The sequence below is a fragment of the Trichosurus vulpecula genome, chromosome 2 (genome assembly GCF_011100635.1).
Source record: "Trichosurus vulpecula isolate mTriVul1 chromosome 2, mTriVul1.pri, whole genome shotgun sequence".
Lineage (NCBI taxonomy): Eukaryota > Metazoa > Chordata > Mammalia > Diprotodontia > Phalangeridae > Trichosurus > Trichosurus vulpecula.
This window is the reverse complement of record NC_050574.1, coordinates 82,298,189-82,325,885: the sequence shown is the minus strand read 5'-3', so window position 1 is coordinate 82,325,885 and position 27,697 is coordinate 82,298,189. Positions and strand designations below refer to the sequence as shown.

Genomic DNA, 27,697 nt, shown 5'->3' with positions numbered 1-27,697 from the left:
TACCCCAAGAATGTCCCTAAGGATCCAGGAGGGCATCTCATTTAGAAACAAATCCACCCCTAAACTAGTCCCTTCCCAGTTTATGGAAGTCCATCCATATGAAATTTCCTCTACAACTTAATTCCATTTTGTTCCTCTAAATTTCTACTCTGGTGTTCACTCTTTGTAGGTAGGAGTATGGTTTTGTGTGTAGGTGTGGTAGCACCCTCACAATGAGGTCCTAAGTCTGGGTTGTTCACACTTTTATTGAACTACCTAGGCAGCTCCTAGGAGCCTGACTAGAGGGTTTGCCCACTGCTTTGGTCCCAATATCAGGTGGTAAGTGTGTGAAGTTAATCCTGGAAACCCGCCTTCCTCAGGGTACAAGATGCCCAGGGCAGCTCTCGCATTTGCCATGACCTTCTTTGTCATCATACCACTCTGTCCCTTCTCAGCAAGTCAGAACTTGTTCTCCAGGACCCTTTCATCTCATGGCTCTGTGAGCTTACTTCATTCCTGTCTCATCTTTACCCAGGCGGTGACTGTTCTGATGTTGCTAGGAACCTTAGATCATTCCAGGTTCCAGATCCCCTCAGGTCCCCTACCATAGCCTGGGATAAGGAATGAAGGAAAAGAATGGCAGACCTACAGTCTCGGAGGCAACCCTCTCCCTTACCACCACAGCCCAACCTCAAAATTTCATTAGGAGAGCCTGCTCTGCACCCACAGTGCACTGTGAACCAAGGTCTGAGGGAACAATTGCCTGCTTTCCTCCATCCCATTTCTTTCCCTGTTTTAGTGCTCCTGGTCCACCTCCTCACCCCATGTTCCTGGGTTGGGGAGGTGCCCAAATCAGCATCATTCCCCTTCTCCCCCAAGAAGGATCAAAATGGAAGCCACGGAGACCGTTTATTTTGTACATTGAAGCGGGCCGGGCAAGGGTGTTACTGTCTGTCTGTCAGTTTGTCTGAGAGGGCAGAGGGGCAACCATGGCCTGCCAGCCTACTCCACTGCCCTGTGAAGCAGCTTGGAGGCAGCCAGAACCCTTGGCTGTGAAGGCCCCAGGCTCCTCCTGGAGACAGGCCAGAAAAACCGGCAGCAACTGATCTACGTGACGGGGCTAAGACCAGGCCTAAAGGGGGTCTAGACCCCAACTTGGGGTGTAGGTCTAAGTGGGGCAAGGGGTTAGGGGTGAAGCTTAGCACATTCTTGTGGAAACCAAAAACCATGTGGGTGGGCAAGTGGGCAGGTAGCAGGATGGTAAGCTCAGGGAGATTTTATAGGCCTCCCAGCCCTGGCCACCTTCCCCACAGCCTCCCTTCCACCCCAATCACCAAAGCAGGAACCGAATAAATAAAGTGCAGCGTGAAGGGATGGCGGGGGGAGGGAGAAAGATAAAGGTCAACTGGTGAACATGGGGAGAAGATCCCTGGGGAAGGCCCTGGCGTGGTGAAGGGCACATGGCTCCCACATTCATTGCTCCCTGATTTGGCCCGCAGTGCAGGGGTCCTGGGCCCATCCCATCCTTGAAGTGGTGGTGTCCATCTGTCTATCCATCCAGGTCTGAGTCAGCAGAGCAGCTACTGGAGGTAGCGATAGGCCTTGAAACAGTGGTTGCCTGCATCAGCCACTACCACGTGGCCATCGGAGGTCAGTGCCAAGCCCTGGGGGCCATAGAGTGGTTCTGCAGTGGTGTTGATATAGGATAGGAAAGAGCCTGTACTGTCAAATACCTGCAGGGCAGAGGGAAAGTCAGGGAAGTTCAGCCTGAGTCCTGCCCCTAACCTCCCAGACCTCTAGGGACCAAAGACCATAAGGACTCACCTGGATACGGCTGTTTCCCCAGTCTGCCACAATAATGTTCCCATTCGAGTCCACAGCCACACCAGTAGGGGCATTGAACTGTCCATTACCCTCACCATGAGAGCCAAACTTGAAGAGGAAGTCTCCATCTGCACTGTACACCTGGAATAGGAGGGGACTTAAGAGCCAATTCAAAAACACCCAGCATGAGGGACATTGGGCCCCCTGGGGGCTGAGGATAGCAGAGTTCAGGGAAAACAGAGAGGAAAAGAAATGGCTTTGGGAAGGAAAAGAGTCATGGGAAAAGGGTGGCCTGGAGATCCAGAGTATAGGAAGGACAGGGATATAAAAGGATGTTTGTGTGGATGTCACTAACCTTCACTGAATGATTATGAAAATCTGTCACCACAATTTCATTCTTGTTATTCACAGCAACAAAGTGGGGACCTTAAGACACAGGAGAGAAGAATCAGTAAGAAAGAATTTCAATATAGAGATAGGGATGATGGCCCTCACAAATTGCTCAGAGATTCACTGGGTGGTCCCAGGCCAGCAGGGGTAAATGTGTGTGTGTGTGTGTGTCTGTGTGTCTGTATGTATACACTCACATGCCCAGTGGAGGGTAGTGAACAGGGTGGGCCCATATGGAGAAAGGGGGAAAAGGCATATGAGAGGGTACACATGAGAGAGAACTATCTGGACATCTACTGGACTCCTCTCTAACACATGCTTGATTTGCCTTAACGATAATTTTATTCTTCAGAAATCAAAGAAAGCAATTAAGACAACTGCTAGATAGACCTGATTCCAACCAACATGGAGGAAGTCACTGAAATGTTAAATAGTTCTAGTGTTATACAGTACCATAAGAAGCTAGACAATAGATTAAACTTTGAGAATTATGGGGTTGTGTGATTAGGCTGGGAGCAGTCTTAAAGATTGACAAAAAGGTTATTTTATTTGTTTGTTACACAGGGTGTCCCTAAAGTCTGGACACATAGGAAATATCATTAACATCTCATTAACCATTTCACCAAAGACTCTGTGTTGTTCAGTGACTTCTTTTTCTGGGATATGCTAAAGGAGAAGGTGTACTCAATGAAAATCACAGATGCAACACACTTGATTGAACACAGAAAACACATAAAGAATGAATGTGCTAAAATTGATGGCAATGTGGAGTTACTGCATCGAGTTCACATGAATCTTGCAAAGCGCATCAACCTTTGCATCACAAATGATGGAAATCATATTGAAGATGTTATTTGTTAATATTCCAATTAAATAAAATGTTGCTGAAAATTTCATTCATTTCATTTCTTGAAAATGCATTTTTGCTAAGTGTCCAGACTTTAGGAATACTGTATTTTATATGAACATTCATGACCATGTGCTAGGGAAACTAAATGGAAAACCTATATATTGGGAGGTTGGATTAAGTGACATCTATAGTTCTTTTTAACTCTGGGTTTGCCTTCTAAGGTAGATTAAAAAAAAACACAAACACAAACACAAAACCAAAGTATTTTGCTGCTAGGTATTACAAGAATAGAAATCTCAGACTAAAAGAAATAGATGAGGGTTTATGGTTCTCTGATAATAAGAAGATATTCCCCTGGGAAAGCTTTGAGTGAGTGGTTGAAAAAGCAAGAAATAAAAGAATTATGTAAAGAAAGTCAATCTAAAAGGATTCCTACTATTTTCTATTTCAGAGAAAGTCATGTTGATTCAGTTTGACCTCCTCCAGGAAGCCTTTCCCAATCCCCTTTCTGCGTTAAGTTCTCTCATATTTACTTATCTTTGTATATGTTGTATTTCCCCAGGAGAGTATAAGCACTTTGATGCCAAGATCTGGTTTGTGTATTTTCTCTGTATCCCTAGTGCCCAACATGGCACCTTGCAAGCAGAGGGTATTTAGCAAATGATTACATTAAATTTAACTGCATTGCAGTAGAAAAGATAAGAACCTTGGCAGGATAGGACTACTCACTCTTATCTTAAAATTCTTGAGAGAAGAGGAAATTCAGGCCCAAATGAAGACACTTTCTGTTTGAGAGAATATATTTCAAAGCACTCTTTGGAAATAGAGATAGGAGCCAATGGTCTGACTTTTTTGCTCGGTCAAAAGAAGGAATACTCTTAAGAATGAAATACTTATAACACAAACACAAACACCAACCAACTCAGATGCTAAAAAAGACATTATGAAAAATTAAAAACAGAGACAGCTAACTGATAATTAATACAAGACTGGCATGATTCTCCAAAAATAGTGTCAGTAGTAGTAAAGCTCAGAATGAGTTGAAGCTGATGATTGACAATACAAAGAACTAAAAGGGTCTTTTTTTTTTTTTTTGCTTTCTTGGGAGCGAAATGAAAATAACAATCTTACTGGAAGACCTTTATAGAGATCAATAAGGTTTGCAAAGCACAGCACCTCTTTTGATCCTCACAACCACCCTGGGAGGTTAGTCCTGTTTTTATCCCTGTGTTCCAAATGAGACAAGTGAGGTGGACAGAGGTTAAGTGTGATCACACACTTACAATGGCTGCTCAGAGTAAATGGGATGGTGATAACGGACAATGGAGGGAAGGCAGAACTATAATCAACTTATATTCTACTCCTGGCTTCTCTGCCAAAGTAGATAATATTTGGACTGGGAAGGATAAATAAACAATGGTAAACAGAGTGGAAACCCAAACAAGAAGACAGGAGAGCACTTAACCTGGACTAACTGTATCCAAGATTCTGAAAGAAACGAGAAATGCACAGAAAGGAAAATGAGAAGGGGACATGGAAACAAGAAGATTGGGGTAAAGTGAAAACAATTTTTTAAAAAAATCAAACTAAAAACAATGGAAGTTTTCGGTTTCATGTACAATCATTTATAATTAGTTTTCCTTTGACCTTATTTGTGAAATATGTTGGCCAATAATATAATACTTTTTTAAAAAGAAAAATCATGAAGAACAAGAGAAGTGCTACAAGACCAGAGAAGGAAAAAATCATCCTGATTTATTAAAAAAAGGAAGAAGGTAGAATTTGATTCAAAATAAGCCAATGAGGTTGTCGTATCGATTTCTGACAAAATTCTATATCAGAGTTCTTAAAACTTTCTGTGCCATGGACCCCTTTGGACAGTCTGGTAAAATCTGAGAATCTCTTCTTGGAATCACTTTTTTAGATGCACAAAATAAAATATTTAAGATCTCAAAGAAAATCAATTATACTGAAATTGTTTTCTAAATATTTTTAAAAGCAAGTTCACAGACCCCAAGTTAAGAAGCCCTGCTCTGGATCCTAATGTTAAAGGGGCAGATTTCTGGGCATTTAAAGAAAGGACACAGTGACCACAAAGAGCCAGAATAGCTTCATCAAAAACAGGTCATGCCAGACTAACCTCATTTCCCTTTTTTGACTGTCACTAGTCTGGTAGATCAAGAGGATGCTACAGAGACTAAACACTAGGATTTCAGTAAGGAATTTTGACAAAGTCATGCTGTTCTTGACCAAATGATAAGAGGACAGTGAGGTGGAATCTGAAATGGTATGATGAACAGACCCAAAGAGAAACTACCAATGGGTCAACACAAACTCAGAGGGAAGTCTTTAGCAGGGCCCCCGAGGGATCTATCCTTGACCCTGTGTTATTTAATATTTTTTTTCAATGACTTAAATGAATGGCATCTTTATCAAATTTGTTAAGATACAAATCTGAAAGGGATACCTAACATACTGACTGATAGAGCTAGAATCCAAAACCATCATGACAGGCAAAAACAATGGATCAAATCTGATAAGATGATACTTAATAGGGAAAAATATATACATGCGCGTGCACACACACACACACACACACACAAAATCAGCTGTATTAGTATAATATTATTAGTATAAGGGAGACACGTCTAGACAGCAATTCATGAAAAAGATATCTGAGGATTTTAGTGGACTACAAATTCAGTAAGCCAACAGAATATAACCACAAAAGCTAATGGGACCCAAGGCTACATTAGAGGAGGCACCGCTTCCCAAATGATGAAAGTGATGGCCTCACTCTATTCTGCCCTGATGAAGTCACCTCTGAAGTGCTCTGCTCAGTTTCTGAAGACCGTATTTTAAGATGGCAACTAGCTGGAGCACATCTAGAAGTGGGTGACACGGATGATGAGGACAATGGAAATCATCCCACGTGAGGAACAGTTGAAAGAATTCAGGGTATTTAGTGCAGAGAGAAGAGACATGATCCCAGCCCTTTTAAGTATTAGAAGACAGTATACAGAAAGAGAACTAGATTTGTTCTATTTGGCCCTGGAGGGCAGAACTAGGAGCAATGGGTAGAAGCTACAGAGGTGAAGAGATTTAGGTTTGACATAAAGAAAAACTTCATGGTGGTTGGGTTTCTGAAAGGAAAATCAGTTGCTTTGAGAGATAGTAAGCTCTCCATGTCTGAAGGCCATAAAGCAGATAACCCTTTGTAGGGGATTTGGTGGTTAGGTACAGATGCCTTCTGCTTCTCAGGTTGTGGGGGAGATTCCCAGGGTAGTAGGTATGTGTGGATAGGGTGGCCTCAGGTCCAGTGTAAAGAAGATGTGACACAGTCTCCAAAGAAGAAAAAGACTCGGGGCAGTGGGGAATCTCTTAGTAATTTTCATGGTTTCTTGGCTATACAACCCTATCCCCATACCTGCAAAATGGCGGTCAGTGGCACCACGGCCCCCAAAGCGACCCACTAGCTTTCCATTGGGCTGGAAGGTGAAGACACAGCAAGCCTTGTTGTCCACCACAATGATGTGTCCATTTCGGTCCACAGCCACACCTTTGGGTCCCATGAGCCTCCCAGCTCCAATCTTAGTCTGCAAAAGTCCAGAAAGGGAAGTTGGGGCTTAAGCTGGTCAATCCAGGATGGGAAAAGGGTAGGGAAATCATCATATCCTAGCATAGGGTCTTACAGACAGACTACCATGGAAATAGTGAGGCCAAAAACTAGAGGAAAATGAAGAAAGAAGCAGAGTAAGGCTTCTCCAATCTCACTCTTCTTTTGTCTCTCCAAAGAAGAATATTAGAGTCCTTGGCTCCAGGCTCCATGAAGAGGGAAGAAAATATGAGACTACAGGCAGAGGAGACCAGAGGGCTCTACCAGAGAGCCTAAGGGGCCTACCTCAGAGAGAGGACACAACCAAGAAGAGTCCAGGAAAAAGGAGTTGTATAAAAGACTCCAGCTTGGAGAAACCAGTAACTTTCTCACTAACTCCACAGCTTAACTGTGGATCCAGTCTTCTAATGAACTATTGCTTAATTTCTAAATAGTCTCATGTCTTCTCCCTTCTCAGGCTCAGCACAGGGAAGGAGATAGAAACTGATAAGCCATGCATGCCTCTCACCTTGAACTTGCCTTCAGGTGAGAAGACACTGACCCAGCGGTTGTCATAATCAGCCACAATAATGTCACCATTGGTGTCCACTGCTACGCCTGTGGGACGCTGTAGCTGCCCAGGAGAGCGGCCTCGTACACCAAAGCGGAGTTTGAACTGGCCTTCATTAGAGAATACCTAGGAAGAGCAGTGAGAGATTACACTCTTGTGGAGACTGACTAAAAAGAGGTCTACGAAGGGGACAGAGTTGACTGAGATGAAAGCAGAGACTGAATGGAGAGACTTCCCTAGCTACAGACCCCAGACCCTTCTACACAGTCCATTTGTTCTACTCACTGGTTGTTAGGGAAGAAGAGGGCAAAGGTAGAAGAGGTGTCCTCATTCTATTAGACTGAGCCCTCCCCTTGAATCCAGATCTACTCCTCCATGATCCTATGTTCAAATCATCCATATTCTCTCCCATATTTTCAACCTCCCTCTCAACTCATTCCTTCCTCTCTGCCTACATATATATTCAAGTCTTCCCTAGGCAAAAAAAAATGTTCCTTGAGTCAGGGCAGGTGCCAGTTCTAGCTTTTTTTTGTTCTTCCCAGAGTACCCAGCAAGCTAAGGTCTGGGTATTAGTAGTACATCCAATGAAAGCCTGAATTGCTTCAGTACCTTCGTTAGTGGGTTGAGGTGAGGCTAGCATTACCTAAATACCCTGGTCTTTTGGTGGATGCTGTTACCTGGATACAGGTGAGTGGATGGTGGTAGAAGAAATGTCACCTCAATATCCAGATGGTTGGGTTGGAGGGATGATCATTACCTGGATGCACTGGTTGTTGCTGTCAGCCACCACAATACGGCCACTGCTGGCTGCAGAGATGCCCTGTAAGTTGGTAAATTCGCCCTTCTCTCGCCCACGGCTGCCTGTAGGAAGAGCACCACTCTGAGGGGGCATGAAAATAGGCCCTGCAGCCAAATTTTCCTTCCCTCTCCTTGCTCCTCCTGCCCCCCTCCCCCAAACATACCAGTGACCTTGCATAGGCCTCAGTTGTCACTATGGGCAGCTGGCTAGGGAGGCCACTCACCAACTCGGAAGACTAGTTCATCCTCAATAGGGTTATCCTTCCTCTTGCCTCCTGTGCTATACATGGAGCTGGGCCGGCGCACAGCCTTCTGACGCACATGGCCACCAGGACCACCAGGGGACTTGACCCGGCGCTTGACATCATCAGGAGAGGGGGGCAAGTCACCAGGACGCAGGGCACGCACTCGGAAGGGGCTGCCCCGTACAGGCTGCCCGTATAGTAGTACAGAGAGGAGAAGTTCACCCTCTGCCCGGGCTGTGTAGACCAGCTCATAAGTGCCATTCTTGTGGTCCAGCACATGGGCTTCAAGGCGAGCCCCATCGGGGCCTGTCAGCTCAGCCCGAAGTTCCGCACTACCTGTGCGCACAAGCTGCCCGTCCTTGTCTTTGGTGGTGATAGTCAGTGAGGCTGGCTGCCCTACCAGTGCCTGGCGAAGGCCCTCACCTGTAGCCACTGTCTCGTGGGCTGTGGCACTAGTGGTAAGGAGTGCACCCAAGTTGAGAATAGAGCGGCGCAGGCCATCCGTCTCTAGAAGAAGCTCCAGCTGCCCATTCTCATGAGGCCGCTCAGGGAAGGCCTGGCTGGCCAATGCTGCCAGCCGCTCCCCCATCTGCTTGCGCACGAGCAGCACTTCCGTCTCTGAGCCTAGCCGCAGGGCCTGCTCCGCAAAGCTGCAGCTGCTCCCGATATGCTCCTGGCCCTGACGAAGGGTCTCCAGCTGGGCCTGCAGCACCTGGGGGCATGGGGCGGGCACCGTGGGGGCATAGATAGGGTACCATAGGGGCACTGGGAGGGTAACATGCAGAGGACACCAGGGGGATATAGTGAGTGCACCTTGGGGCGTAGCAGGGATGCAGAGCAAAGGGATATGGGACGAGGGGTACCATGATGGCACATGGAGAGCACCATGCAGAGGGCACTGTGGGGTGCAGGGAGAGCACCACGGGGCATAGAAGGGGCACTCCTATGGGGTTCAGCAGGAATAAATACCATTAGGGCACAGAAAGCACTATGGATCACAGTGGGGATGGTGCTGAGGACAGACCCAGAAAAAAGGAAGGACCCAAATGAGGAAGGGGATAAGGGAATGGGATAGGGAGAACAAAAAAAAGGAGCAGGATGGGGAAATGGGGAAAAGAGGGGCAAATTGGGGGGGAAGTTGGGAAAGGGGGCTGGGAGCCCACCTTCTGCTTGGCCCCACAGATGGCCTCCAGGTCCCTGACCAGTGCCCCCTTGCGCTGCTGTAGAGCCTGCTCCAGTTCCTCAAAGGCCCCGCTGATCTGGGCCAGGGCCTCAGCCTTCCGATCCACCAGTTGCTGGCTGATCTCTCCCACCAAGGCAATGGCCGCCGTCAGTTGGGGCAACCTAGAGGGGGAACAGGCAAGGAAGGCTATCACTGAAATCTGTGAGGGATTAAAAGATCACAGATTTAGAGTCAGAAGCAAACTCAGAAACCATCAAGTCCAGTTGTTTCATTGTATAACTGAGGAAACAGAGGCTCAAAGGATGCCCAGGGTCACAGAGCTAGTAATTTTCTGAGACATGGGATTTGAATCCAGTGCCTCATTCTAGCAAAGCTGTGGGGCCAGTTGAGCAGCCCTCCTCCCCTTTCCCAGGGTCTTTTCTCCCCACAGACCCAGCATACCCTGACCATTCCTACCGACTGCGCACAGTGTCCAGCTGTCTCTGCAGGGCTGCCTTGTGCTGCTCCACCACATCCCGGAGCAACACAGTGCGGTGCTCCCCATGTTCCCCAGCTCGACATTCCCCACACATGGCTGTCTCACATGACTCACAGTAGAACTCCATTGTCTGGGAGCAAACAAGCAGAAACTGATGGGCTAGAGCCCACAATAGCTAGCCACCCCAGTAATCTCTTAGCCAATCCCTGCCCAGTCTTCCCCACTAGTCTCTCCTTCAACCAGCCAGAGGCCCCAGACCCTTGTATCCCCACTGTCCCAAATACCCCTCATCCCACTCCTATCTCTTCTTCCTCTCCACCCTTTTCCCATCCCTATCTTTGTACTGTCCAGACAGGCACAGCCCTGGCCTCACTGGCCCTCTCTTGGGCCCACCTTGCCTTCATGGTTGGGACAGGAGAGAGGACGCCCAGCCACAGCGCAGAGTGGGTGAGGGGCAGTGGGATCACGGCCTCCATCAGGGGTCCTCTGCATTACTTCTATCAGGTTGCTGATAAAGAAGTTATTCTGCAAAGCAGAAACACCCTGCTCGGGGAGGATGGAAGTCTGGCGGCATACAGGACATGACAATGTCAGACTCTGCGCAGGGATATAGCTCTGCAAGCACCTGCAAGGAGGAGAGAAAGGTGTAAGCAGCATCATAATATGGGCAGGAGGATCCAGGATCAGAGTCAGGGAGAAGGAACACTGTGATTCCCCCATCACCTCTACACACACCCTTGCTGCTTACCTCTCACAGAAGGTGTGCAGGCAGGGTAAAACCTTAGGGCAATGGTATCGATCGAGGCAGATGCTGCATACCAGGAACTGCTTGTCAATCTGCCGAACCACTGGGCTGGTACTGCCCTCCCGCTTCGCCATGGTGCAGACAATTAGTTCCTCCCCCTCAGGCCAGTCTTTGGGGAGAGAAAAACACATGTCAGTCAATCCCCTTCTTCTTCCATGAGAGGCCACTAACAGGCACAGCAGGGCAGAGCAGAGGGTGTCTCACCTGCCTTCTCTACCCTTTATCCTTCTCCCCCAAATGGTTTTCACGGGCATGTTCCTTCAGATCTATTCAGTAAACAGTCCTACCTCTTAGCAATAGTATCTCCTCCCCATGTGAACTCTGTAGACAGTCACATAAACTCCTTCCTTCTTGAATCCCTTCCTTCTGATAACACGGATATTTGCTAAAACTGGCTTTCTGTGTATGCAGGAAACCAAAGATGGAGTAGGGAAATCTGGGACAGCCAGTGCAAGAGAAGAAGATGGGTAGGCTGGGATGCAGGACCATCCACGCATCACTGGTACGTGTGCCATTTAAAATTGTAAAAGGGCACAGCACTTAGGTGGTGCAGTGGATAGAGCACCAGGCCTAGAGTCAGGGTGACCTGATTTCCAATCTGGCCTCAAACACTTACTAGCTGTGTGACCCTGGGCAAGTCACTTAATCTTGTTTGCCTCAGTTTCATCATCTATAAAATGAGCTAGAGAAGGAAATAAAAAACCATTCCAGAATCTTTGCCAAGAAAACCCCAAATGGGGTCACAAAGAGTCAGATACAATTGAAAGAACTGAACCAATACAAAATTGTAAAATAAAACTCTGAGAGACCACTTTCCTGGCCAGAAATCCTACAGGCTCCTGAGGGATGATGAGTAACCTGCGATAAAGAAGAATATGAATAGCCATTTGGCTCAGGTTGTACCCATCACCTTAGTGATGGCATTAAATAAAGAACATAGCATGAGAGATCCAATTGGAGTAGGGGTCTTGCAGGAAGCAAAAAAAAAAAAAAATCTAAGGAAAAGCACACAAGGGGTCAGGCCTAATCAGGAATTGAAATGAAGCCTAAGAATAAGTGGGGAACATACTTCCTTGTGAGAGCCTTAACATAAGGCTTGTGAGCATGCCCTAGGCAAATAGGACGGAGGTCAGAAAGGCCCAAAGTCACAGAGATCAACAAGTAGCCAAGGATGCCTCAGCAAGGTCAAGGCAGAGTTTCTTCCTCAAGATGAGGAAGAAACATCCTCTCCTGGGACCCCTCAAACCAACTTGAGGCAAGAATATATATAGGATAGGGCCTCCCTAAACAGTGTTAGAAAAACTGGTGGAGGTATGAAGGCAGGATAGAGCCCCATGTTAAGTATGAGATGAGGAGGAGGGACCAGGTGGTGGGAGAAACAGAATTCTTTGAGAAAAGCTGGAGGAAGACTGGGCCTTATTTACAGGAGGGAAGGAAGCCCAGAATGTCCAAGTTGGCTTAGAAACCAGCTAGTCTAACCCACAACTGAAAAAAAATTCCTCCTGCCACATAGCTGGCAAATCTATCCTTTATCAGAAGGCCTAAAGAGAGGGAGAACCTACTACATCCAGGAGCAACCCACTCCACTTTAGGATAAGATAAGGATTATAATGCTTAACAAGTTCTTTAAACCAAAATTTGTTTCTCTTCAGCTTGCACCGACTGCTCTCAGTTCTGTTCCCTGGGGCCAAGCAGAACAAAGCCAATCACTCTTCTACAGGACAGTCCTTCAAATATTTGAAAACAGATCAAATCTCCTATATGTCTTTTCTCCAGGCAAAAAAACTCTGAGTTCCTTCAAAAGATCTTCAGAAGACACAAACTTAAGGGATGGATCTGGAAGGCCAGAATTGGGGTCATCTTGCCCTTCAGCTCTAACCCACTGAGACTGAGAAAGGGAGGGTGAAGAAGCTGAAGTCAGTAGACTAGGAAGGCTGTACAGGGGCTAAGTATGGAGTTTTGGCTCTAGGGTTTCAGATCACTGCCCAAGAGTTAAAGTGAGGAGTTCAGAGCTGGGAGTACTGAGGCTCTATGGGAGCTAAGTCAGGAGGGTGGGATGAAAAAGCTAGGACCAAAAATTTAGAGCCATCAAATTCAACCTCTTTATTTTACATGAGGAAACTACCAGAGGGAATTAGTGACTTGTCCAAGGTCATGTGGCTACAAAGCATCTGAGGCAGGATTTGAACATAGATTTTTTTTTTTACTCAAGGAACTGAGTAAAGTGGGGGAGGGCTGGAGGGGAAGGGTGCTCTGGGACCTGAGTAACAGAAAGAGTTCAAGGGCATTTAAAGCAAAGTGAAGGGGCTGCGGAAAGGGTACAGGAACCAGAGGGATGTGACTGAACAGTGATGGAGATGTTCAAATGACAGGAGAATTTGGGGGGAGTTTAGGGGCTCAGGCACTTTAGCCAAGGCACACACAAGGAAGCAGGTGTTTAAGGGACCTAGGTGCTGGCATAAGGAAGGCAGCACAGTATGGTGGAAAGGCTGCTGGATCTGGAGTCAGAGGACCTGGGTAGAAATCCTAACACCATCACTAAGTAGCTGTATGACCTTGAGCAAGTCACTAAGCCTCTTTGGGCCACAGCTCCTCATCCGTAAAAGGAAGGGGCTGGACCAGATGGTTGGGCTAGCCTCCACGGTTCCTTTCAGATCTAAATTTCAAGATTCTATGATGGGGGTAGAGGGAGAGCAGGATCAGGAGACAGCGAGAGAAAAACCAGATTCTGCCTGAAGGGGATACATGCACTGAGTGAAGAACGAAGGCTTAGAGGGTCAGGAAGTCACTGGAATGGAGCAAGGGAAGGGGCACAGGGGGCAAGGGAGCAGCACAGACTCATGGATTGGGGTACTCGAAGCTGAGTAAGGGGGCTGCTGGGGCTGACACAGGGAACAAAATTTGGATGAAGAGGATGCTGACCCAGGAGAATTACACGTACTCAGAGGGAATGAGGGGAGGAGCGGATGAAATAGTCTCAGGAAAATGAGGCTCAATGCTTCACTGGACTGAGAAGCGGTCAAGAAGCTATGGGAGGGGGGCAGGCTCAGAGAGGGTCAAGAGGCCACTAGGTAGGGATACACCCAGTTTAGGCAGCCCAAACCCCGAGTCCCACTCACCACGAGACCCAAGAGGGGACATGGGCCTCTAGGGCAGCACGGTGGCTATGGGGCGGAAGAGAGTGAGGAGCAGCTAGTACCCAAGGCCAGTGCTGCCTGGGGCTGGAGAGAGAGGACCGAGAGTCAGCCGGGGCTCCGGCTCCTCCTCTTCCTCTTCCCTTTTCCCTTCCTGCTGCAGAGAAGCATTCCGAGCTCCCCCTCGGTGGTTCCCCCTCGCTGGCACCCCCGCCCCTGCTAGGTTCAATGGCTCGCCTGGAAACCCGTGGGACCCTCCTCCACTCCAGAAAATGAGAGCCACTTCTGTATGCCAGAATCATCAGATGGGAAAGGGGGGCAGGGGGGAGGGGAAGTACCCCTCCCTGGCTTCAGCTTGGGGGCTGGGGAATGGGGAAAGGGCGTGTTCCTGAGCAGCGGGCAGCTTAAGGTGGGTGGGTTTGGGGTCTAAGATCTTGGCATAAGGAATCTTAATCATTCGGAGAGACAGTGAAGGAAGATGGGCATGGATTTGGGAGAGGGAGAAGTGACTAAGGTGCAGGACATGCAAGCAGCAGAAGGGGGAGAGTGGCAGCGGGTTGGGCCTTGATCCAGAAGGGCTGGTTGGAAAGCAGAGGAGCCTGGGGTTAGGACAAGGAGGCCTAGATCTGGAGGCAGACCTATGTGGCAAGTATTTGGAGGAGTGGAAGTGGAATCATTGGCAACAGCATGGGCTTCTGTCTATCTATGCCCCAGCTTGTCCCAGATACGGGGCACCCTTTGGGCAGTGACTGCCCTCCCTATCAGTCACCCTCAGCTCAGCCTGAGTACCTCCCCAAAGGCTCCCCCTTGTTCCTTTCTCAAACTATACTTCTGATCCCCTTCTTCTTTCCTACCATCCCCTACACCACATTCTGCTTTCTCTTACACATCCACATATAAAACAGAGCTCCTGGCTGTTCTGGAACATGCCTTACATAGTCATGCCCCTGCCTCTTTGGCTCACACTGTTCAATCCACTTTAAAAGGCCTTTCCCCACCACCACACTCGTGTCTGTACCTGTCAAAATCCTACCCAGTCTTCAAGACCCAGCTATTTACCACCATATCCATTAAGGCTGTCCTGATCTCCCTCCAATAAACTCCTATAATTTCATGACACATACCGCATTCTTCCTTGTTTTACTGCTATTTGTGCACATATCACAAATGGTGAAGGGACTGGAAAATATTCCACTTGAAACTTGGTTGAAGGAACTGGGAGTGAATACTTGGCCCAGAGAAGAAAAGACTAGGGGGAGGAGGGGGGCAGGAGGCAACAGCATGACATTTGGTCTGGTATAATTATTTGGAGGCTGTCACAGAAGAGGGCTTAAATTTATTCTTTGTACCCATAAAGCAGAACCAGAAGCAACAGGTAGAAGTTACAGAGAAGCTAATTTTGACTTAATATAATTTAGAGCTGCGAAAAACTGAAATATGTTGTTTCAGGACATAGTCCATCACTGGGAAACAAAGGCTGGATGATCACTTAACTGGAATGCTGTGATTCTAGGGTTTCTTTCAACTTCTAAAATTCATATGATTCAATCCTTAGACTCGAGGCATAGACTTACAGCTGGAAGGGGCCTTAGAAGCCGTGTAGTCCAACCCCCTCATTTGACAAATGTGTAAACTTGAGGCTCAGAGAAGTGACCTGCCCAAGGTCACTCAGGTATCAGTGTGTACTCTTGAGACACAGGGCACTGCCAAAGGAAAGTGCAGAACTATGCATGCCAGACCCAAAACAAAGACATGGGTTCAACGTTCACTGTCCCCAACTTGGTACCAGACAGCCTTTTCCTTTCTCTCACTGCCTCACTACCCTGTCCTCACTCCCCCCACCACTGGACCCCTCTTCCCCCTCTCAGCAGATGATGCTCTCTCTTCTAACATCGTGTTCCCTTCCCCTCATCCAAAACCCCCCTCTTTCTTCTCCACAATGAAATAATGCATGTAAAGGGTTAGTAAAACTTAAAGCACATTTCCTCAACTATAAAATGAGGAGGCTGGACTAGATGGGTTCTAAGGTCCCTTTCAGTCTTAACTCTATGATCCTCTACATCAAGGTGTTGTGGGAAAAGCTAGATTTGGAGTCAAGAGACCTGTGTTCAAATTTCGCCTTTCCCTGACAAGTTACAGTACCATGAGCAAATCATTTAATCCCTCTGAACTTCCATTTCTTTATTTGATGAAGAATTTCCATTTCTTTATCTGATAGAGAATCTCAAAGGCATTTAACACTATCCATCCCACGGCACTGTGGTGAGGAACAAGCGAGTCTTAGTGCAGCTTTAAGTATGGGGGAAGGAAGGGGGCATGTGCACATTTTATACATGTATATGTGTGTATATGTCATCTATACTACCTAGGCCATATATAGTATACACGTGTATATATGCACAGATATTGTTTGTATGTAGACGTGTAATTTTTGAAAAGCTTAAGAGCCATATAGATTTCAGCTATTAGTTTCCCCATCACTATCCTCCTCTTCCTAATCACCATCACCATCTGTCAAGAGTAAGTTCTACTCCTAGGTCCTTCAAGAAGCTTTCTCCCAACTCTCCCAGCCCATTCATTTAACAGGCATCTTGCTGAACACACACAAATATTCCCAGCTCTATGTTAGGCCCTTTAAGGGCATAATAAGAGAGAAGACACAGTCCAGGCAATCAGAGGGTCTATAGCTTAGCTGGAGAAATACAACACACACCCCTATTCAATTAGCCAATAAGCTAATAATGACCCAACGTGAAAAGATGAAAGTTAATAGTTAAGTGAAAAGTTCTACACTTATCAACTGTACAAGAACAGAATAATACTAGCTACCATTTAGAGTTTGCAAAGTACTCTACCAATATCATCTCATTTTATCCTTATAACAATTTCCTGGGAGGTAAGCACCATTATTACCTTCCCATTTTACATATGAGAAAACTGAGGCAGGCTTTCCCAGAGTCACACATATAGTAAGTGTCTAAGGCCAGATTTGAACTCAAGTCTTCCTGACCCGAGGTCCAGTGCTCTACTCACTATGCCTCCCAGGATAGGGAAATGTAGCTAGACAATAGTACCTTGGGATATAGAGGGTTTTCCCTCATTAGAGAGCTTCAAATGAAGACTGGTTGATCATGTTGGGAGGATGCTGTAGACATGATTCTCAGGCAGGTATATGGCACAGCTAGGTGCAGCAGTGTCCTAGGCCTAGAGCAAGTTAGACCTGAGTTCAAATCTAGCCTGAGACACTGACTAGCTATGTGACCTTGAGCAAGTCACTTAACCTCTGTCTGCCTCAGTTTCCTCACCTGTGAAATGGGAATAATAATAGCACCTACCTCCCAGGGTTGTTGTGAAGATAAAAGGAGGTAATATTTGTAAAGTGCTTAGTACAGTGCCTGGCATCTGTTTGGTGCTATATAAATACTTCTTCCCTTCCCCCATGTGTTGGACTTAGATGGACTTTATGGTCCCTTCTGACTCTGGGATTCTGTGATCCTGTAAAGTGTTTATTAAATGTGCAAAAAAAAACCCCAAACATCTAAGGGGTTTTAGCGGATTGTAAGCCCAATGAGTCAACAGTGCGCCAGTAGCCAAGCAATGTTAATGCGCTCTTGGGCTACATTAGTAGAAGAGTATTCAAAAGGAAGGGGGTGATAGTCTTGTTTTAGCCTGCTCTGGTAAGATCATATATGCAGTGCTATGAACAGCCCTGTACACTGAATTTTAGGAAGGACATGGACAAACTTAAGCAGAGGAGGGCAACTTGCATAGTGAAAGAGAGACCAGACCATAGAACAGTTAGAGGACCCGGGAGTATTTAGCCTAAAAAAGAAAAGGCTTAGAGGGAACATAACTATCTGAAGAGTTGTCATGTGGAAAGGGGATTAGATTTGTTCTATGGAGGGTAAGGCTAGGAGTAATGAAGAAAAGTTTCAGAAAAGCAGTTTTTGGCTAGATTTAGGATGTAAATTCCTCCCACAGAACATAACCATCTAAAAGGCAGAAACTGTTTTAAGTCTGTGTTTGTATCTCCACTGCCTTCCATTTCCCTGGAAATAATAGGCAATTAATGTTTGTTAAATTAAACTGATGGAAGGAAAAACATCTTAGCAATTGGAGCTGTCCAAAAGTAAAACAAGCTTTATGGGGCAATATGTTCCTCATCCCTGAAAGTCTTTAAGTGAAGGACAAGTGACCACTTCTCAGGAAAGTTAGAGAGGATTTTTGTTCAGGTACAGGTTGGACTAATTGACCTCTCTGAGGTCTCTTCCAACTGATTCCACCAATGACTCTAAAAAAGTTCCTTTTCTTTTCTACTTTTAACTGCCACTAGCCTCAATTAGGCTTTCATTATCTCTCCCTACTACAGTTAACATTCTCCCTAACAAGCTCTCTTCTTCTAGGCTCTCTTTAATGCACAAGGTCTGAACACATCACTCTCCTGCTCAAAACCCTTCAGTGACCAGCCTCTTCTTATAAGATAGAACACAAACTCAGGTTGGCATTCAAGGCCCTTGACAATCAACTCCATCCCACCTTTCATGGTTTCTCTCATAGAGATGCAGTGGATTGAGTATTGGACGTGGAATGAGGAAAACCTGAGTTCAAATCCAGTTTTAGATACTGACTAGCTATGTGACTCTGGGCAAGTTGTTTGGCCTCTCAGCCTCATCTGTAAAATGGTGATAACAGCATCTACTCAGAGATTTTGTGAGGATCAAATGAGATAAGGTTTCGCAAACCTTAAAGCAGCATACAAATTTTAGTTATTATTAATTATTCCTCTTTGCATACTGTACAGTTCAGCCAAATACTATTCATCATTCCCAGACCTTGTCCTACATTCTTCTACATGCATGCATTCATTCCACTCTCCATGTCTGGATCAGACTCCTTCTAAACACACACACACACACATACACACACACACACACCTCCACCTACTAAAATTCTTTTCCTTTAAGATCCAGCTTAGCTCTCACCTCTCCTATTTTCACAATCATTCTCTATCTTTTTTAGCATTTATTTATATGTTCATCTCCCCTTTTAGAATGTAAGCTTCTTGGGGGCAGAGATTATAGTTTTTCATCTTTGCATCCTTACTGGTAAGTACAGCTGAAAGGAAGAAGAGGGAAGAAGTATTTGTTAGTTGTGTGCTAAGCACTTTACAAATATTATCTCATTTGTTCCTCACAACAATCTTTGAGGTAAGTGTTATTATTATCCCGTTTTACAGTTGAAGAAACTGAGGCACACGTATAGAGGTTAAGTGGCTTGCCCAGGATCACACAGCTAGTAAGTGTCTGAAGCTGGATTTGAACTCAGGTCTTCCTGACTCCAAGCCCAGAACTCTATTATACCACAAAGTTTAGCTCTCAAGCACAGCACCTAGTACATAGTAGGCACTTGATAAAAGGGTTGAATAGGCTCCAAGGCTTGTGTACTACTCATACAAGCCCCAATAAGTGAAAGAATTTGGTCTGTTTGACACCAAAGTGTTAGAATCACTAAAGAAAATGGCCTCCCAAATAACCAGTCGTGGAGAATAAAGCCAACTGTTCCATGCCTTAAGCATCCTTCTCAGTAATGCTGAAATGCATGCTAACACATTTGAAAATAGATATTTGGATGAAATTTTTTTAAAGTGAAGGTGTTATTTAAAAAATAAAACAAGTAAATACCAGTAAACATTCTTGTTTCTTCCTGAGGACTATGATATTTCTGAATTAAATTAAATTAAACTAGTGTTTAAATAGTCATTACCCTTTTACCCAGGGATTCCATTATTGGGCATATAATAAGCCAAGCAAGTCAGACTAAACAAAGGTCAAATATATGCTAAAATGTTCGTAGCAGCACTCTGCGATGACAAAGACCTGGAAACAAAATGGATGTCCAGTGATTGGAGAATAACTGAAAAAAATTATGAAATCTGCATGTACTAGGATATTATTATGCATTAGGAAATGACAAGTATAAGGCATCTGGAGAAACATGGGATGATTTCCATGAACTGATGAAAAGCAAAATATGCAGAGCCAAAGGAATGTCACAAACAATGATTATGAAGATGTGAATGAAAAGATACTAAAAGGAAGTCAAACTGGAGGTAAAAATCTGTGAAGTTCCCAGAGAACAGATAATGACATATACCTCCCTCCTCAAACCATCAGAAAAGTGGGCTGACAGAGCAGGATGTTTGCTACACTTTAAGGTGAAATCAGGGTACTAGATATTTCTTATTATTTTTCCTTGTCACATAGGAGGATCCACTCTGGTGGCTATTTTCTTCACCCAGAAATGACTGTGATATCAAACAAAAAATATCGATAAAATTCATTTTTAAATGTTCAAATAATGGCTTGTTTAGAGCCTTAAGCCATAAACAAGTAAAATAATTTCTAAAATGATTCAGAGGGCTGTGGGTTTTGTCTTCATATTAATTATGACAAAGGCAACCTGTTACAATAAAGAAAACACTGAACTGGAAATCTGCCACAAACAAACTTTGAGAATTTAAACAAGTCATTGCTTTTCTGGGTCTCTTTTCTGTAAAAATGAGGCTTTGGGGCTAGATGAGATACCCACCAACTCTCAGGTTCTATTATCTAGATTCAGAGACATTCCTAGGTGCTAAAGGGACATAAGATATGATTTCAGAGTCAATGCTGATATAATCTTTGAGAAATCACTGACAACGGGAAAGGTTCCAGATGACTAAAAAAGGGCAAATGCCTAAGTTTTCTAAAAGAAGAAAAAGATGCATTAATGAAAGATAGGATGATTAAATTTGACATAACTCCCTGGCTACAGATTATTAAATAAGTGTTGGTCACCATTTAGAAAAGAATTTGGTATTTGTTCCTCCACTAAAATCCTATTCTCACCATGGCATGGAGGTAGCCCTGGGCTCTTAAAAGTCTATGACAGTAAAGTACAGGCTCTGGCAAGTCCCACACCACACTGGAAAGGCTTCTTGTCCAAGCCTGGTAACAGAATGTATATGTCATCTGAGGACCAGCCTAATTAAGTTCAGAGAGTTTCATCACCAAATTGCTGACTGCCAGGTTTTAGATTATCCTCCCTTCCACACAGAACTTATGAAGACCCTCTACTATAGCATTTTATCCCCAGCGAAATCACAGAGCTTCTGAAACATTAGAAAGTGTCGTTCCACAGGAAGCAGTTTAGGTATCCTAAATACAAGTCATAACATACAGTAACATCTTCTTTTCTTATACAGTGACTGTGTTGGTAAGATTAGGGGTTACATAGTGTACATTTTAACTTGATTGGAACTAAACATTTGACAGTCTTTCACAATACCCTTAACAAAATGAAAATAAAAATGTAAGTGGAAATAGTACAGTTAGGCAGATATACAGGGGTTTCAACAAACAGAGCCAAAGAACATTGAATAATGGAGCAGTATTAATCAGGATGGAGGAAAGTATTGAGGAGAGTGCCACAGGGATCTGTCCTAGATCCTGTTCTTTTCCAAGATTTTTTTATCCAAGACCTAAATGAAGACATAAACAGCTTGCTTCTCAAATTTATGGAAGAAGTAAAGTAAATAGAGATTGCTAACATGTTGAATGACAAGATAAAGGTTAAAAAAAAAAACCTCTAGATTGCTAATATGTTGGATGTCAACATTAAGGTTAAAAAAAACACCAAAAGCATAGACTGATAAGCAAAATGTAATTATAAGCCTCAATAGTGACAAATGTAAGGTCCTGCTCTTGAGTTCAAAAATCAATTACGTAACAAGGATCTAAGACAACTTCAAAAGACTTATGATGGAAAATGCGATTCACATCCAGAAAAAAAACTATGGAGTCTGAATGCACATCGAAGCATACTATTTGCTTTTTTTTGTTTCTTCTTTCTCATGGTTCCTCCCATTGGTTCTAATTCTTCTTTCCAACATGACTAATGTGAAAATATGTTTAATATGAATGTATATGTACAGCCTATATCAGATTGCATGCTGTCTTGAGGTGGGGAGAGGGAAAGGAGGGGGAGAAAATTTGGAACTCAAAATCTTATGGAAGTGAATGTTGAAAACTAAAAATAAATTTAATTTTTTAAAAAATCAGTTACATAAAAAAGAATGGGGGGGAGTACGGTAAAGCCAGCACTTCAAGTTAAAATTCTGAGGGGTGGGTGTTGGTGGACTGCAAGCTCAATTTGAGTCAATATTCTGATGGAGTTAACAAGATCATGGACTATATAAATAGAAGCACAGCAACCAGAAACAAGGGAAGTGATAATCTTATTATCTTTTGCTCCAATCAAACAACATCTAGAGTTTTGTGTTCAGTTGTGGGGAGGGCACACTTTCAGAAGGACATTGACAAAGTGACACACATCACAGGAATACAACCAGGGTAGTGAAGGAACTCAAAACCATGACATCTGAGGCCCAGGTAAAGGAATCAAGGATGGTTAGCCTGAAAAAGAGAAGGCTTAAGGAGAACATGGCCCTTCAAAACCCAGGTGAAATATCAGTTCATCTGTGAAGTGATTTCTCCCTCCTCTGAACACCCATAACACTTTCTTTCTGCCTGTTTCTTTTCTTCTCTGGTACATTTAGCTAAGGCCAGAGGGAGAAAAAAAATACATATACACATACATACACACAAACACACCATTCATCTCTTTATTAGTTATTATTAGGAGACAGCAAGTAATAATTAGGAGGCACAGTGGATAAAGCACTGGACCTGGAGTTAGGAAAGTTTGCGTTCAAACCCTGACAGTTACTACTTGCATGCCTCTGGGCAAATTTGCCTCAGTTTCCTCATCTATAAAATGGGAATAGCAATAGCACCTACCTCCCAGGGTAGCTATGAGGATCAAATGAGATTATATTTTTAAAGCACCTTGCAAACCTTAAAGAACTCTGCAAATGCTAGCTGTTATTATTATTAGGGGGCCATGAACATAATCACAAGTGAATATTTGTGGAATTAATGACTATTTGAAAGGCTGTCATAGGAGAGAAACTGACTCTGTTTACCTCAGAGGACAAAACTAGGACCAGTTGTAGAGTTATGATTTTGCTTAACTATAAGAACTAACAATATGCCTATTCAAAAATGAAATGGGAAGCTTTGGGAAATGAGTTCCCCATTCCTCAAAGTGGTGAAGTACAATTGCAGAAATTTCTCTACTAATGACCTCAGAGGTCCAGCTACTGCAGAACCATTGATAGATTTTGACCTGGGGAGTGACAAAGCTATAGAGTCAGAGGGACCATGCCTGGAGTGGCTCAGAAGGAATTCTGTGATCTGATTTGTGTTCAGATGATCAGAGCTGTGTTCTAGCAGTGCATATGCAGGATGGATCAGACGGTAAGAAGCCAAATTATGATGATCACTTCCTTTCCTGACCTACAACAATAACAGTCTACATCACATGTACAAGCCACAATCACAGTAACTGGGAGAGAGATGAGAGGACCCTCATATCTAAGGAGCACCAGTGAACACCAGAAGGCAAAACCAACATCAGTGTTAAAGATATCAATCCTACAGCCCCCTCTCCCAGAGTTTAGCCAGGCCTGTTACGGGACTTGCCAGATTGGGTGGGCCAGGAGAGGGAAATAGGCAGGAAGCCAAGGCCAGGAGGAAGGGAAGCTACAAAAGTCCACAAACAGGGAGGGGCCAGACATGGGGTTCTAGTGAAAAACCAGATTCCGTCTAAGATGCAAGAGCCCTGGAGCCCCTTCCCTTCCGCCTAAAAGGAATCTTCAGGGAGAGGGGGAGGGGACAGCCCCCTAAAGAATACGGAGAGCCATCTGGTCAAGTCCCTGCCTCCCAACAGGCTTCCCTCAGAGCCACCTCTGGCATGGGCCAAGAGATGGGCCCAGATTTCCGACCTTCGGTAGGCAGACTTGCAGAAGACCTAGCTCCTACCCCACCTGCTACCCCCTCCTGGCGTCCAGTCCTTTGGACTAAGGAACTGGGTGATGCATTCAGGTTTCCTCCTTGCTTTGGTGAGGCAGATTGGAAGGAGGTGAAAAAGGAGGTCCCGATGGGCAAATGTCAGCAAGGGTTGGGCTAGCAGGAAAGGAGGGGGGCTAGAGGGGATGGGCGTGCCTGGCAGTGGCACTGTGCCCCGAAGCAATCCCATGCCAGCTGTGCCCTAGGGACAGAGAGGCCCTTCAGCATCAATGCCACCCCACCCCACGCTCCAGAGTCCGAGACGCCGGAGCCCAAACATACGTGCGTACATACCTACACCCGCAAACAGGCATGCATACTGTCACACAGAGTCAACCACATAATTAAACTCGCACACAAACACATCCTGCAAGGCAGCCCGGCCGCCCACCCTCACCCGCAGCACTCACCCCAGGCTGAGGAAAGCTGGGAGGGGCCGGGAGCCAGGCTCCCCGCCTTGCTTTCTGTGCGGCCCGGCCGGGTTCAGGCTCACGTGGTGCCAGCAGCGCTGTCCCCGCTGTCCCCGGGGCCGTCACTGCACCAGGCTGACCGAACAGCGCCGCGCCGCACCCACGTCCCAGTCCCAGCGCCCGCCCGCCGGGCCCGGGCTGCACACGGCAGGGAAGGCGGGAGAGAGGGGCGGGGAGAAAGGGAAAGAGAGGGAGGGGCTGACGATGGGCTCTTCGACTCCCGGCCCCGCCCCCAAGGCCCTCCCCGCTCCCCACCACCCTACCCTACACCCGCCCAGGACTCCAGGGTCCGGCTCCACCCACGTTCTAGCCACCCTAGGCCGCCGGGGAAGGAGGGGAGGGGGGAAAAGAAAGGGTGGGGCTGCCCGTTGGTTCTCCGGCTCCACCCACCCTCCACCCCAACAGCACCAAGGCCCCGCCCGCCCCACCCCTCACCAAAGGGGGAGGGGAATCAAGCTCCGCCTACGGCTCCCCAGAGCCCAGCCCCGCCACACCACCCCCGTCCCCGGACCCACGTACACTCTACCAGGGCCCCAGCATCCTACTGCTTGGCTTATCCCAAGTCCTGCCTCTCAATCTTACACCTCTGTCCCTTCCCGAGCTCATAAACTCCCTCCTACGGTGTCCCTCTCCTTCCAAACCCCATCTCCGTCTGTTCCCAAATTGGCTCAGCCCTCTCTGGCCCAAGGTTCCTCCTCCCAAAAGCCAAGGCACACCCGCTATCCTTCCTCCAAGTCTACCCCCATTTAGCCAGGGCTCCGCCCCACCTAAGGCCTGTTACCCGATGCTGCTCTCTGTCTGTGGCTCACTTACCCCTCCTACTGAGTAAGCTCTTTTCTCCACCCTCATTCTAGGTACCATCTAGTCCCTCTAAATCCCAGCACTCGACCCAGCCCACAACCAACGCTACCCTTTCTGCAACCCTCCCGCTTAAACCTGCCTGCCCATTGTCTAAACCAACCACCCTGCACAGACTGGGCATAGCTAATCCAACCAGCCATGGCCTGCTCTCCCTTCCCCCTCCACCACTCGCCCTCCCGCCCCGCCCGCCGCAGGACAGATCCCTAGATCCATCAGTGACTCATCTATTGTCTCCACCTCCCGATCTAGTCATCCCCTCCCCCCACTGAAATCTCTAATCCTCCCCCCCCAACACTCTATTGTCCCTTCTCGAATACACGGAGCTCCCACTGAATCATCTATTGTCCCCACAATACAAATGCTCCCCGATGAATCGTTTATTATTTTGACACAAATTTCCCCCCTTTCAAAACCTCCTCGCCCACATAGATCACCTTCACTACCCCCACACAGAGGTGAGTATTCTGGGGACAACTCTCTATTCTCCTCTCCCGCATATATAACCCCCTCCCCAACTGAATCCTTCTGTACTGTTCACATACATACCTCCTCCCACTGCCCCACCCTTACACAGGCAACTCGAGGTCACTCTCTATTGCTCTTTATTGTTCCCTCTCGCCTCCATACACGTTAGACGGATGTTTATGTTGACAGACTAGTAGAGAACTTATCCTCAGGGTCAAAAAGACCTGGGTTCAAGTCCAGACTCAAACTTATTAACCTGAGTACTGCCCCACCCCCGACTCTCTTAGATTATAAGGTGCAGAACCTGGGAAGATCTGCATTGGTACAAGGGATTTCTTTCACCAAGAGTGCTCTAAACCAATAACATTACTAATCCAGTCCAAAACAAGATCACATGAATGTCTTGCCCAGAGACAGCTGATGGTGTCCCCACAGAATTCCCTCCCCACTCTCATCTACCCCCACAAAGATCTTCTGTAATTGTACATACTCTTTGTCCCCCCCCATAAGCCTATACACAGACCCCCTCCAATTTCCCTTATACCATCGTCACACCCAGACTTCCCCACCTCCCCTATAATGGACTTCATACATTCCTCCATAAGGAGCTTTCTATGAATCCCAAATATGAACTCGTCTCTGTCTTCCCACACATAAACATTACCACTAACCCCCTCCCCCAGACACCCTTGTTTCATAAATTTAAGAGCTGGAAGGAACCTCCAGGGTCATCTAGTCCATATTCATTATTCTGAAATGAGGAAACTGAAGGCACATCTATGACTTGCTTGCAAGTGACAGAGCAGAGACTTGAATCAACCAAGTCCTCTATCTCCAAAGCGGACATGCCTCTCTATCCCCTCTCAAACAATTCCCACTTTTCCCACACAGAGAATCTGTCACCATTCACCCTCTATGGTCTCAGACCCTCTACAGAACCACCAGCTGCCATCCCCACAGGGCTCCCTGTGGAGTAAACTGCACTATCTACTCCCAAATAATCTCTACTATCCCCACCCCACTACACACACAGTCCTGAACCCCAGTAGATTTCTCCCTGCTTCAGTTACAGTAACCAATCAGTTGCCAAGGCTTGTGGATTCTTCCTCCTCTACTTAGACCATACCTGTCCATTTTCTCCATTTACTCAGACATTACCCTAGTTTAAGCAAGAATTTATCTCATCTCACCTGGACTATGGCAATAATTCCTAACTGGTCTCCTACTTCCAGTCTTTCCCTTTTCCACTACTTCTCCACAAAGTGATATGCCTAAAGTATCTGGTCATAGCACATCCCTCCCCCCAAATTGTCAATGACTCCCTGTTGCCTCTAGAATATAATACAATTTCTTCTGCTTGACATTTTCCACAATATAACTTCTATTCAAATTTCCAGCTATTTTCTATTACTATCCTCACCCATCCTCTCTGACTGATACTGACCTATTATTTCTCTTATAAGAAATTCTATCTTCATGCATGCCACTACCTAGGCTGTAGGCATGCCCTCCTCAAATTCACAATTCATGTGCCACCTCCTAAATGAGGTCTTTCTTGACAATGCCCCCCCAACACCTTTGTACTCTCTACTTCTTGAAATTTCATTTAATCTATAACAATAATTAGTTTATTTTAAACCTAGGGAACAATAAGAGAATGATGTCACTGGATCATAAAGTATGCTTATGTGGGTAAAGTGTAGGAAAGGTAGGAAAGAACCAGGTTATAGAGAACTTTAAAAGCCAAATAGAAGATCCCATATAGTGGATCTACACTGTTCCCCTACCAACTTTCTTCTTTCCTCTACAGACCCATCACTGGACCTCTCCACACACCTGCAATGTGCTCTCAAAAGTCCTTATGACCCAAGTCTTCCCCACACAACCTTCTATGTAGACCTCCCCATTCATATTGACACTGTTCACTCCAAACAACTTTCACTATTCTCCAATACAGAACTCCCACAATTCAACTCTACATTTTCTCTCCTGCAGAGATTCCCACCATCATCATCACTACCACCACCACCACCATCCCCTCCGCAGTTCTCCCTTGCAGTGCTTCCACACAGAATCCCTCCCACCCCACAGTAGGTGCCCAA

General features: G+C 45.8%; 1 protein-coding gene across 1 annotated transcript; it reads right to left on the bottom strand.

Moving 5' to 3' along the window:
* Positions 1-871: 871 nt before the first annotated feature.
* Positions 872-24,664, bottom strand: TRIM3 (tripartite motif containing 3). Its single transcript, XM_036743487.1, has 12 exons — positions 24,210-24,664; positions 10,662-10,827; positions 10,307-10,538; positions 9,892-10,043; positions 9,416-9,596; positions 8,232-8,964; positions 7,967-8,070; positions 7,168-7,335; positions 6,471-6,639; positions 2,159-2,229; positions 1,804-1,944; positions 872-1,712 (listed from the first exon to the last, which is right to left on the bottom strand). Exons 2-12 carry the CDS (start codon positions 10,790-10,792, stop codon positions 1,560-1,562), a joined length of 2,235 nt encoding a protein of 744 aa, XP_036599382.1. The 5' UTR covers positions 10,793-10,827; positions 24,210-24,664; the 3' UTR covers positions 872-1,559.
* Between the last annotated feature and the right edge of the window lie 3,033 nt (positions 24,665-27,697).

Excerpts from the sequence above, each read along its gene's own strand:
- TRIM3 (XM_036743487.1), bottom strand. The coding sequence starts at position 10,792 with ATGGCGAAGCGGGAGGGCAGTACCAGCCCAGTGGTTCGGCAGATTGAC. Across the intron at positions 8,965-9,415 it reads TCTGTGGGGCCAAGCAGAAG|GTGCTGCAGGCCCAGCTGGA; the intron begins GTGGGCTCCCAG and ends CCATGCCCCCAG. Across the intron at positions 2,230-6,470 it reads CACTGACCGCCATTTTGCAG|GTCCCCACTTTGTTGCTGTG; the intron begins GTATGGGGATAG and ends CTGTGTCTTAAG.